Consider the following 13,371-nt stretch of genomic DNA (forward strand, 5'->3'; position numbering starts at 1 on the left):
CAATATGGAAAGCAGAACTCTTGTTCATGTCGGTACTGATTGTCTTCCTGTCTTCTTACCTGTTACTGTTGAAACTAGCATAAACATATGCAACTAACACCTGCTTTAACTATGAAAGAGTCTGAAATGCTAACAAACTCAAAATGAGCAGAACTTGCATTCAGTGACAGTAAGATATGAGAATTGTTGCACTACTGCTTTCATCCTGATGATGACGATTGCAGCGATGCTGCTTCTTATCCTTAGAAAGAGCTTAGTTTCATATCCTCTGGCCGTAGGGCTTGGTCTAACTCTCACAAATGTCAGCTTGAAGATTTCCACGGATGTCCATTAGGCTTGGTTAAGGGCCTTTGTTGCTATTATTCAGCTTCTATGCAACCAGACAAAAAACATCTGGGATTTTTTTATGTTTTAAGCCAAGGACTTAAATTTTTAAAATTTAAGTTTACAAGCAAAATAAAAGAAAACAGTGATCACGTTACACTATTTTAAAATACATAATATAAGCTCTTATTTTAAAGGTGGACAAAAGGAAAAATACCTAACGCATTTTCTTTAACTCACTTGATACATGTTTTCTTCAGAATAATGAAGAGGCAAGAATAATATATCTATTATTAAAATAAAGATACTGCATATACATAGCCAATACATTTGACGTAAACATGATACATTATCTAAATAGCATACACACCTTTTTTTTTTTAAGGTACTTACACAACTCGCTAGTCCTATTTTCAGAGGTACTTCATGCATTTCAGTAAGCAAAGCTACTGAAAGGGCAACTTTAGCTAGTAAACCTATGAGAAGCTAAAAAATTAAGTTCTATATTTATTGAAAATATTTAATATTCAGTTATGACAAAAGGAAACAGAAGAGCATTAAAAATGATGTAAGGGAAAATCTGTCTCTGTAATTCCTGTCAAAAAGAAGGTAGAGCAGTCAATAACAGACATATACCTTCTATAATACTGTTCTGAAATGTCAGTTTTATAAAGAAGTAAATGTAAAATTCCAATGGTTTCTTTGGTTGAGGGTCTGGATTTTACAGTAGTGAAGCACATTAAACCCAAAAGTGAATGCAATATGCAAAGGAGACATTGGCTTTTGGGGGAAACAGGACAAATGAGCAGTCAGTGTTGTAACTTGTGAGAATTCCCAGGTACTCGTGGCTATTCTCTCCTACCAAGTTGTTTTTCCTTCCTAAATTATAACAAAGGAAAATATCATAACGGACTGATCATAATGAAACATGGACTGTGTTTGCTTCTCTAACATCAGGTAACAAGGATATCACTTCTATAGTCGAGAAAAAAGAAATCTCTCAGCTTTCACAAAAATAGCATATTACTACTAGAATGTCAAATGACAATCAAAACTGAAACACCAGGGTGACAGAACTCAGATTTTTTGATGTGTCATGTTCATCCTCAGGATACAGACTTTTAAGACAAGCCATATTTTCAGGAGTAGTATGTGCCTAAACAGAAATGCAGTGGAATTTTTAAGTCGTAAGCAGATTAGAAGGCTAACTCCCATTATCTCCAACAACCTGAAAATCCTCTTTCTGTTTCTTTAGGAGCCTAGAGATTTTTGAAAATACAACCCAAGCTGTATTTCTTTCCCTGTGAGTGTCTTGTCTGTTTTACTGCATTAACCTTTTAGTGTCATTGAACAAATAAAAAGGCTAGAGGAATTTTGGCTCATTTTGTACCATATACTGAATTCTGCCCAAGTTCTGGCATATTTAAATCTTTTTAAGCTCTTTTTGGAATGTGACATTGATAATAGAATTATGACCTTTTTTCTTATTAAGTCTTTCTGAAATCCATGACTTAATCAGACAGTATTGATCAAGATAAGCTGAGAGCACCTGAAGAGCAGCAGAAAGGAATTCCAGCCATTCCCCCCAGTAAGTCAAATTCAGCGGGGGCCCAACTTAAACGCCTCTATACATATGCACGCAGCTTGGGGAATAAACAAAAGGAGTTAGAGATGTGTGTATGCCTGCAGGGTTATGATCTTACTGGCATCACAGAGACGTGGTAGGATGAATCCTATGACTGGAGTGTTGGAACGGAAGGATACAGGCTCTTTAGGAAGGACAGGCAGGCGAGACAAGGAAGAGGTGTCGTCACCCTCTATGTCAAAGACCAGCTGGAGTGCACAGAGCTCTGCCTGAGGATGGATGAGGTGCCAACTGAGAGCTTACAGGTCAGGGTTAAAAAGAGGGCAGCGACAGGGGATGTAGTAGTGGGGGTCTGCTACAGATCGCCTGACCAGGAAGATCCCAGTGGATGAGGCCCTCTATAGACAGATAGGAGCAGCCATATGTTCATGAGCCCTGGTCCTCATGGGGGACTTCAACCACCCCAATATCTGTTGGGGGGACAACACAGCAGGGCATAGGCAATCCAGGAGGTTCCTGGAATGCATTGATGATAACTTCCTTCTCTAAGTGATAAAGGAATCAATGGGGAGAGGTGCATTGCTGGACCTTGTTCTCACCAACAAGGAGAGGCTGGTGGGGAATGTGAAGCTCAAGGGCAGCCTTGGCTGTAGTGACCATGAAACGGTGGAATTTAAGATCCTTAGGGCAGCAAGGAGGGCACACAGCAAGCTCACTACCCTGGACTTCAGGAGAGCAGACTCTGGCCTCTTCAGGGATCTGCTTGGTAGAGTACCATAGGATAAAGCCCTGGAGGGAAGAGGGGCCCAAGAAAGCTGGTTAATATTCAAAGATCACCTCCTCTAAGCTCAGGAGCAGGGCATCCCAAAAAAGAGGAAGTCAGGCAAAAACACCAGGAGGCCTGCATGGATGAAAAAGTAGCTTCTGGACCAACTCAAACACAGAAAGGAAGCCTACAGAGGGTGGACGCAGGGATAGGTAGCCCAGGAGAAATATAGAGAAATTGTCCAAGCAACCAGGAATCAGATTAGGAAAGCTAAAGCCCTGATAGGAGTTAAATCTGCCAGAGACATCAAGAGTAACAAGCAAAGCTTCTATAGGTATGTCAGCGATAAAAGGAGGACTAAGGAAAACATGGACCCTCTCCAAAACAAAACAGGAGATCTCATTACCCATGATATGGAGAAGGCTGAGGTACTCAATGACTTCTTTCCCTCAGTCTTCACTGGCAAGAGCTCCAGCTGCACAGCCCAAGTCACAGAAGGCAAAGGCAGGGACTGGGAGAACGAAGAACCACCCACTGTAGGAGAAGATCAGGTTCGAGACCATGTAAAGAACCTGAAGGTGGACAAGTCCATGGGACCTGATGAGATGCATCCATGGGTTCTGAGGGAACTGGCGGATGAAGTTGCTATAGTTGCTATCCATCATATTTGAGAAGTCGTGGCAGTCTGGTGAAGTTCCCACTGAATGGAAAATGGGAAACGTGGCCCCCATTTTTAAAAAGGAAGGAAAAAAAGAAGACCCAGGGAACTACAGGCCAGTCAGTCTCACCTCTATGCCTGCCAAGATCATGGAGCAGATCCTACCGGTGACTACACTAAGGCACATGGAAAATAAGGTGATTGGTGACAGCCAACATGGCTTCTCTAGGGGCAAATCCTGCCTGACTAATTTGGTGACCTTCTATGATGAGGTTACAGCATTGATGGATAAGGGAAGAGCAACTAACATCATCTACCTGGACTTGTGTAAAGCATTTGACACTGTCCCGCACAACATCCTTATCTCTAGCTTGAAGAGACAAGGATTTGATGGATGGACCACTCGCTGGATAAGGAATTGGCTGGATGGTCACACTCCAAGAGCTGCGCTCAACAGCTCAATGTCCAAGTAGAGACCAGTGATCAGTGGTGTTCCTCAGGGGTCAGTATTGGGGTTGGTGCTGTTTAAGATCTTTGTCGGCGACATGGACAGTGAGACCGAGTGCACCCTCAGCAAGTTTGCAGATGACACCAAGCTGTGGTATGGATGACACACTGGAGGGAAGGGATGCCATCTAGAGGGACCTGCACATGGGTCGGTGCAGGACCTTGCACTTGGCCTTGTTGAACCTCATGAGGTTCACACAGGCCCAGCTCTCAAGCCCATCATGGGTCAAGCACTCCAGTGCCTCCTTTTTAATCCTAGATACAATTCAGGACATAAACGCTAACACCTAAAACAACATATACACTGGGGACTTATTCTAAGATATCATCTCTCCCAATATATACCGCATAGCAAGAAAATGGATTGCAAACATTTAAGGTTAACTTAGTAAGTTTAAAGTGGAGAGCCACTACTGTGAAATTTATTCTTCCTATCTAACAAATCACTCATAAAACAGTTATAAAACATTTAAAAAATGGGCATACTACTATAAAAAAATAAATTTAAATAGTTGTCTATACAGCTCTCCTTTGCTGAAATAAGTGGACAGTTATCTTTCAAATCTATGACTAGCCTAAGCAGTAGGAGAAAAACACTGCATGACAATGTGTTGGTACATGATACCAGCTTAAAACCATTCATTTAAGTTCATTATATTGTTTCCATCTATATTTAATTATTATTCAGCCAACAGACATAGGTGTGCAATAGTTTTAACAGAGTACCTGTTATTTAACCTCGAGTCTGTTATTTAACCTCAGTTTCTGACATCAATCCACACAACTTTAATGTGTACCTCTGAAAGACTATCTCAAAATAAATTATTCAGCTACTGAGAAAGCATCTTATGTACATTTACTATGCAAGGCAAAGCATAGCACTCAAGAATCTTTAAAATGCACAGTGTTTTTAAATAAGCGTACTATTTTGTTTTAATATTTGAGTAATATCTTGTAACTATATCTTAATAGTCATGGACTACCTTGAATTTAGAACATGTAAGATGATAAAATAAGTAGACAACTCTATAGTCTATTCTTCGCACTGCTACCAAAGTAAGAAATGTAACAAAAGGTATTTTATTTTTTTTTAGTCAAGGTATATATTAACTTTCCAGAATCAGATACACTGCCTACAAATAACCAGTGCCAATGAACTTACATATGTTTTAATGTTGCTTTGTTTTGTTTCTCCCTTTTAAAACTTTCATTATTAGTATTATTATTTAGGAGAGATGAGCAAAACTAGAATTTGAGTTTCCCACTGCCATCCAGTGTTCTCTACACATGAACTCCACGCCTTTACTCTTAATCCCTGCTCGTTTCATAGACTCATGGAATGGTTTGGGCTGGAATGGGCCTCAAAGATCATCTAGTTCCAAACCCCCTGCCATGCGCAGGGACACGTTCCACTAGATCAGATTGCTCAAAGCCTCATCCAACCTGGCCTTGAACACTTCCAGGGATGGGGCATCCACAACTTCTCTGGGCAACCTGTTCCAGTGCCTCACCACCCTCAGAGTGAAAAATTTCTTCCTTAGAGCTAATCTAAATCTCCCCTCTTTCAGTTTAAAGCCATTGCCCCTTGTCCTATCGCTCCAGCCCTGTGATCATCTTTGTTTCCATCTGCTCCTACTTTTCATTCCTACTTCTCTATATTAAGTCCTCTTCCAACTAATTCTCAAGTCATCCCAACCTATTTGCTTTCAACTTCTTTTTTTCCAACTCAAACTCAGACAGGAATCTGCCAGAAACTCTTCTTTTCTCTGTCTACAGCTCTCAGCATCGCTATGAAGAAAGACACATAATCTAGCTTAGCTGTGAGTTTTTATTTTGCTTGCTAGTGTTAAAGTTGCTATCCATTTGCTTGGTTGCTTATAATGGGACAGCATGGTTTATTTATATTATTGAACTACTCCTAAAATAAAAGATGTCTTTTCAGCTAGTGTAACTGTAACAAAGATAGACAACCTTTGAAAAATAACTTGTTTTCTATATGAATGCAGACCACTGCCAGCTGGATAGACTATATCCCCACATCACTAATGTGCTCGAGAAAATGTTTTCCTGCATCTCAGATACCTACTGCTTACGCTGCAAGAAAGGAACACATGGTACTTGATGCAAATAATAAGACACGTTTTCCTTGAATAAATTTTCAGTTTAATTCCAGCCTGTTGAGGAGTAATGATGTGGGATGATAAACAAGCATGCAGGGATGACAATTCCAACACTAACATACTGAACGGAAATTTATGTTGATTCTCTACTATGCACACACTGTGCTTTTAACAACGTATGCACATCACAAACATTATAATTTACACCTACATTTTCTTTTAGAAGAATGGATGAGAAGGACATGATTTTTAAAATTAAGTAAAAAATACCTGTAAAATTGAATGGTAATACATTAGTATGGCTGAAGAAGCACTCTTACTCCCAGCTGCTATATTTTGTGCTTACAATAGCCTGACAATATTATCCTTTAAGGTAATATTTTATTGAAAAACAAAGTTTCAATTTTGTTGGAAAGTAAGCTTCCAGGAGACAATTTATTGGGTTTTTCTTCCCCCTGAAATTGGTGAGATTTGTAGTGACTCTAATCTCTTGTGAAAATGAATTCCGAAGCCATGGACTAGTGCCTCTACTTAATTTTCAGTACTGCAAAGTACAATTCCATTCAGCCTAAAGGACAGAGCCCAAAATAGAAGGCCAGATGAGACCTACTTCCAAGGTCACCTGAGCTGTGTCCACTGACGCTACAGAAGATAAGGAGCAGAGCACTTCAAATGTTATCTTGTGGTCAAGAAAGAACTGACACAGCACACAAGCTCTCATCATCTTACATTTATCAGTTGGGTCATTTCACACCAAAACAGCTGAAAAGCACTGCATTATTCTGAGAAATAAACTGTTGCAATTCTAAATACTCCCAAGTAACAAATACGTGAATATACAGGACAGGTGTCTCCTACAGCACCAAACAGGTTGGGAAGGTACTTTCCTCCTAAGTATTGGATAAGAGACAAAGTGCGCTGTTTCCTCTGGGAATCCAGGTCCACATGTGCAATATAAGCATTTTTAAAATTTCATTTCACTAACTTTGACATCAAAAAGTAAATGTCCGCATCACCTTAGGAAAATATAGAATAGTACAAAACACTATTGAATACTAAATATGAACACTAAAACCAGATCTGTAAGTACAGAGTAAGAATTAGAGACTATCTGAAGGCTAAAATAGCCCCTCATGCTTCTTGGCTTATAATTTGAGCCCTCTTAAATACATTTAATATTCCTATAGATGGACATAGGAGAGCATACATGTGTGTATACATTTTTTTTATATATATATACACACATACACTTCTATGTATATAAAGAAATCTCAAATGCAAAATATAATCTAGCATATGTTTCCTACACTTATGTTCTTCAGAACTTTACTTTTTCATAATCAGATACACTGTCATTATACGGTCTGAATAAGTAGTCCAATCGCTTTTAAATTATTAGTTAATTCAACAAGCTGCAACCATCCTGAATGCACATTTCTAAATCATCAGTAAACCAAGAGTCTCCTTACTACAGACTGACTGCAACCTCTCCTACATACAGGACATTCATCGCTTTTTACCCTCTCCGCTCTACCTGATCTAATCATAAAGAGTAATTTTAATACTGCAGTTACACACATCATCCTACCCAGTCCAATACTGCCAGTTAAAACAAACGCATTCTTATAACAAAGAGTAATTAACTGTTAGTGATCGTTACCTAGAATTTCAAAGCTGCAATACAGCAACTCATATGCTTGCATTTTCACACTATTTTAAATTGTGAATAAGAGAACTTCAAATATTATCTTGAAAGTCAATTGCTTTCTGAAACGAAAATCAACCTTCAACCAGCAAATAATATAGCTTCATAAAGTTACCTTAACCTCATAGGTTAAAACAACCAGAAACTGGTGGGCTTTGTTTTTCAAGCTAGAGGTTGAATCTTGCATTATGTTACTGTATATAACTTACGATCATGAGAGGAAACGAGGACTCTTATAGTTTGGCATGCACAGATTAGACTGCAAACCACTAAGTCTTTTTTGGCTGCCTACTTTAATCACAAAACCATATGCTTTGAAAGAATATGGAAAATATAATGAAAACGTACATAGCAAAAATACAATCACTTCATAGTCGCATTAAACGTATTGATTAAAAGAATATCTTACCAAGAACTTCCAAAAAATTTTATTAAACTTTCACTGATATGTCTTCACTTTTTAAAGCTGTATACTGTTCTAAAAAGCTGAATGAATACAGTAAAGGGCAGCAACATAGGACAAGGAAGAATAATTGAGTCAAGTTAAAATGACTAAACATATATGTCTATAAACGAGCTAGGTGTTAGGGCTTACATTACAGTTCATAGAATCAAAGGACTCTAGAGAGCTATCAGACATCCAACCAGTAGGACCCAATTCACGGAATGACAAAATAGCTGATGTTGGGGGAAAACTCTGGAGAGCTGCTAGTTCAAAACTCTGCTCGAAGCAGGGTCAGATAACAGCAGGTTGCTCAGAGCTGCGTCCAGCCATGTTGTATTTTCAAATGGACAGTGATGTGGATGGAGACTCCACAGCCTCTTCAGGAATCTATTTCTTTGTTTCAACACCAATTGCCTAAATATAGCAGTTCAGGTCTTCTGAGATGCTTTTGGATTAATCAGACATCCACAAAAGAAAGTCAGATAAAGCAGATTCATATTCTTGGAGGAAGGCAGCTATATACTCAACTCCAGCACATAAAATATCACTAAACATACCCACATATGGATAATTAACAGAGTAATACACGTCTACTTCAGGGTAAACTTAAACGCATTCCAGACTCTATTGATTACTAAGTGCTCCATCAGTGATAATGGGAGACAATACATAAATACACACCTAAATGTATTTCTCAATCTAGCATTCACTTTCTATCACTTTCTACCATAACAGTGACCTTAAGTAACAGAGAGTAAAAAAAATTAAAATATTCAAATTAGATATACTGAGTCTCTATCATTGAAATTGTTTAGGAACACAACCAGGTGATCTTGCACCACCCTTTCTTTCCAGCTCTCCAGAAATCTATTTAACATTTTATATTAATTTAAAGAGATATACTTACAGCATGTGCTCCCTGTATTGTCCGCACAAGATTGATTCCTTTCCATACATATATATCTCCATTCAGTGCACCGGAATACGTCACTTCATCCCTTGCACAGGCTAGGCACAATATAGTTTGGAGATCACCAGTTTTGCCAAAAACACCACGTTTTGGTGTCAATGAATTGCCACACAAGCTCCAGAACTGCAACATAAAGTGATTTAGAAAGATGGACATTTTGCTAATATCCCATAATTTAATATGTACATCTGAAAGAGAAGTACCTTACCTGCAAAAGACATCATCATTCTTACCCTTTTCTCTGCTTTAGGTCTTCAGTTGGTTAACAACTTTTTATGTTACTAACCAACTTTATCTTTCCATAAAATCAGCATAGCAGACTAGCTGGGAAAGAGTTTTGGGGTATCAGTATCAAATCAAACCGAAATTCTTTCAAACTATAATTTGTGAGTCAGTTGTATTTTCAGTCATTTTTGAAAAGCATTTCATAGTAAAATTATCTGATCTTTCTTTGATGTAAGCACTTTGCAAATGCTGCATTTGTATTTTATGTTACTTTAGGCATTTAAAGATGCAATCTAAGCATGTAAATTTCTGATAAGGTTGCCATTTGCTCTGTTTGAAAGCAGCTGATTTTATTATAGACTTACCACTTCTCATCAGAACCACTGATCATGCAAAGCAGCTATCTAAGGCAGAAATTTTTAAGAACTTCCTAACAAACCATTATTACTGTGATTTACATATTATAACTTCCATTACAGCAATCACAGGAGCATGAATCTCCTCCTAGGTGATCCAACATGTACTAAAGACTCCTAAACTGAAGACATGCAAAGAGCACAATACTTGCCAACCAAATCTCCAGCTACACTCTAGTTTCTGAAATCTCTGCAGACAAGCAGCACTCGCATACTCCCTTCAAACCCTCCTGTTCAAACATGTAAATGTGCACTGGAAAGTCAACAAGCTGCTGGAGTAATCCAGTGCAAAATGTGAAAGCATTTATTTCACCACTGCTGACAGGTTATTCTCATACTGTCTCGGTGTGTTCCCTGCATATGTGTTTACAAAACTGTATTTTCACAGCAAGTCTCTCTGTTACCAAAATATATATTCAAAATTCTGGGCAGAGACTTCAATTAACACAGGATAATGTAAGCACGTTTTTTACTAGCAATACCATAATTAAGAAATAACCATATACTAATTAGACAAATCCCTGTATCTTAACTAGTATTTCTTTAACCAAAGCACACAGGTCATAGATTACGTTGTTGCTTGAGAAGTAACTGCACAATCACTGCGTATATCAAACACCTAACTCCAATATGGAAGTACATAACATATCTATGAAAATCAATTCCTCAATATCAGTTCATTTGGAATTATCTACATAACTTGATTAAGTAGTATTACAATTTGAATAAAATATAAAGTGATGAAAAAATACAGTAATATTACAAACATAAAAGTAATTATTATATCTGAAAGAATAATAAGAAGGGACAGTTTAAGAAAAGTACACATCACCAAAAAAACTCTTGCCTGATCCAAATGCCTATAAATCTCTAGGTTTCAGATTTTTAGTTAATATTTTCTCAAAGGAAATATGAATTATTTTTAAAATGCTATTGTTATTTAAAGAGGCTTAATAGAGCCTTAAAAGCTGCTGAAATTAACTTTTGCTTATCTAAATAGGTATGTTTTGACATTATAAAGCAACCTTTAATATACTAAATCACTGCTGGCAAATATTAGCTCACTACTGGCACAACAGCCTTTTTAGATCTTGAAGTAGAAAAAAAGATCATTATTAACCAAGCTCATGGAAATCTGTAAATGGCATGCTAAACACTATGCTAAATCAAAGACGTATGCAATCTAGCCAACACATTGAATACTTTTTCCAATAAACCATTAATAAATACATACTAATCTAGAGGTTTTTTGTATAAAAAGCAACACATTTTTCCCACCATAGGAATCTACACATAATAGTAATACAGAATTTTCAAGCTGCCATGTGTATGAATTAACATTTATTTCATTACCTTGATGTGTTTTACGCCACAGCTGACGAGCTTGTTTGGCTGGTACAAATCCCAAGAAATATCAAATATCTGCATAAAAAAAAAAACAAGGATGTCAGCAGGGATGGCCTTTCTAACATGGGACAGTTAAAACAGTAAAACCTTGTAGCAAATTAACAGACAGTGTGAAATGCTTTAAATGGAACTATTGGAATGACTTTTTTATCCCCTCATTCAATACTGAAATTGCAATGTATAGCTAATATTAGCTGTTTGGTATTTTTTTCTCCTAGAGTAATTACATGATAATACAACATAAAAGTTCATTTACAGACCAGAAAAATATAAGACATTATTTGCATTTTGATTTCCCATATGGGTATCAAGGTCTAGGAAGCGCATTAATTTTGCACTTCCCCTACATGTTTACAGTCTCAACAAACCATACACAAATAAAGTGTTACACATTTCATTTTAGAAATAAATGTAAATATCTTAAATATCTTCACATATCTTAATACATATACAAGCTTTATGTAAATTATTTAATAAACTAAAATTACATTGACACTTAAATTCTTTAGTTCTACTTACTCTATCTGTATGACCAGGAGCCATTGATAACAATTTTCCTTTTCTCCAGTCCCATACACAAACCGTATTTTTTGAATCCAAGCCAACTGAGACCAAACGCTAAAAATCCAAATAAAATAAATAAATAAAAATAACTCAATATATTGATGAAAGCTAAAGTCATACTTTTGAATGATAACAAATTCATAACACATATGAGTTAGAAGGAACAGCTACACTTTGATACAGAAGAAAACTAAACATACAACATCTTATGTCAAAGTTTCCGTAGATGCGCCTCTTCAGTTACGACATCGTATTCACAATGAAGTAAGACCTCGGATAACAAGATATTTCTGATTTATAATGTCTAATATATATATATAATTATATATAGCATAGATGGCAAGCAGCAGTCAGGCGACATTTGCAAAAAGGAATCATCTCACTGAAGTTAATGAAACTACATGCATTTACATATAACTCGCAGAATTTAAGTATTTGTTTTACAAGTCCAAGAGATATAAAGGAAAAATATTTTCTTCAATCTTCTTGGAAACAAACAAAAGACTGAAAACAGTTAAAGGCTTTAGGAGTCTTTTGCTTGAATCTTCAAAACATGTATGAGTAACTATTCCTTTCTGAATCCTTTCTCAAACCAGAATCCAGTAAGACCACGAATGCACAAATTTCATGAAGTCTTTAATATCCACAAAGAGTCTGAAACCAGTTAAACTGTAAAACCAGGAAGGACAAAAAGATGGTTCCAAGAAAAAACAGAAAAATAAAAATCTGAGATCTTCCTATGCTCTGCAGCTTGTTTTGTCTTCAACTGTGAAGATATTTTGCACAGATTTCTTGACATAAATCATTGACCATATTAGCCAACAGTCCACTTTTACTGTATCTGTTAACAAGACAAAAAGTTATTTTTCCTATAGAAATTCTCAACAGAAGGACTAACTATATTAAAGATTGGATAAAAAGAAACTGAGTAATTCCGAGTTTTGTTTTTAAAGAAAATTAAATTATTTTGTTCAGTTTATGCATGAATTGTTACATCTTAATTTTTTCAGTTTTTTTCACTGTTCAGCAGTTAATACCTACACACATTAAAGACAAATTTCATTTCAATTTCTACGTAGATTATCAAAGTGAGCTTGTATAAGCAAACCGCAAACTTAACTATTTTTTTTCCTGAAGACAGAAATCTATTTGCAATAACATCATTTCTTCACTGTCTGAAAGGCTCCAAGATTATGAGAAGAAAAAGAAACAAGTTAAATACGATTGGTATCCATGCTCCCTATTTATTAATGCCAGCCTCAATTTTTCAGATACTGCAAAGTCTAGCCTTTTATTTCATCTTTGAAAGCATTCTTGGAAGGAACACCAGCTTCAATTCATCTACACTTCCAAGCAGCTCAATTTCAGTCCTAGTGCGGAATGAGAGGCATAAACGCAGACTCATTTTACAATTACTGCACATTCATCACAAAAAATTTGGGTGATGCCTTTCCAGACATAAGCTGATACAGTGACTTCTCAAAAAGGGAGATTAAGTGATGTTCTCGGTTCTTCTAAGCACTAGAAAACCTTGTTACCAACCAGCACACCCCCAGAGCAGAGTAGGGATCAGAGAAGAGCAAAAAAATCAGTGAGCTCAGGGAATAATGTACCATAGCACAAGCTGAATTTCTCTTAACGCCAGGAAGACTGGAGGGTAATCTTGGTTTTACATAACA

General features: G+C 36.8%; 1 protein-coding gene across 3 annotated transcripts in view; it reads right to left on the reverse strand.

The window, feature by feature from the left end:
• EML5 (EMAP like 5) overlaps nucleotides 1-13,371 on the reverse strand; it is a 117,311-nt gene that overhangs the window by 75,893 nt on the left and 28,047 nt on the right. For all 3 annotated transcript variants that reach the window (XM_086612639.1, XM_086612638.1, XM_086612637.1), the window contains exons 3-5: nucleotides 11,648-11,746; nucleotides 11,075-11,143; nucleotides 9,018-9,203 (exon numbers count right to left, since the gene is read on the reverse strand). In XM_086612639.1, coding sequence (XP_086468765.1) covers nucleotides 9,018-9,203; nucleotides 11,075-11,143; nucleotides 11,648-11,746 — 354 coding nt within the window. The remainder of the gene's footprint in view (nucleotides 1-9,017; nucleotides 9,204-11,074; nucleotides 11,144-11,647; nucleotides 11,747-13,371) is intronic.

Source organism: Tauraco erythrolophus, chromosome 6 (genome assembly GCF_009769465.1).
Source record: "Tauraco erythrolophus isolate bTauEry1 chromosome 6, bTauEry1.pri, whole genome shotgun sequence".
Taxonomy (NCBI): domain Eukaryota; kingdom Metazoa; phylum Chordata; class Aves; order Musophagiformes; family Musophagidae; genus Tauraco; species Tauraco erythrolophus.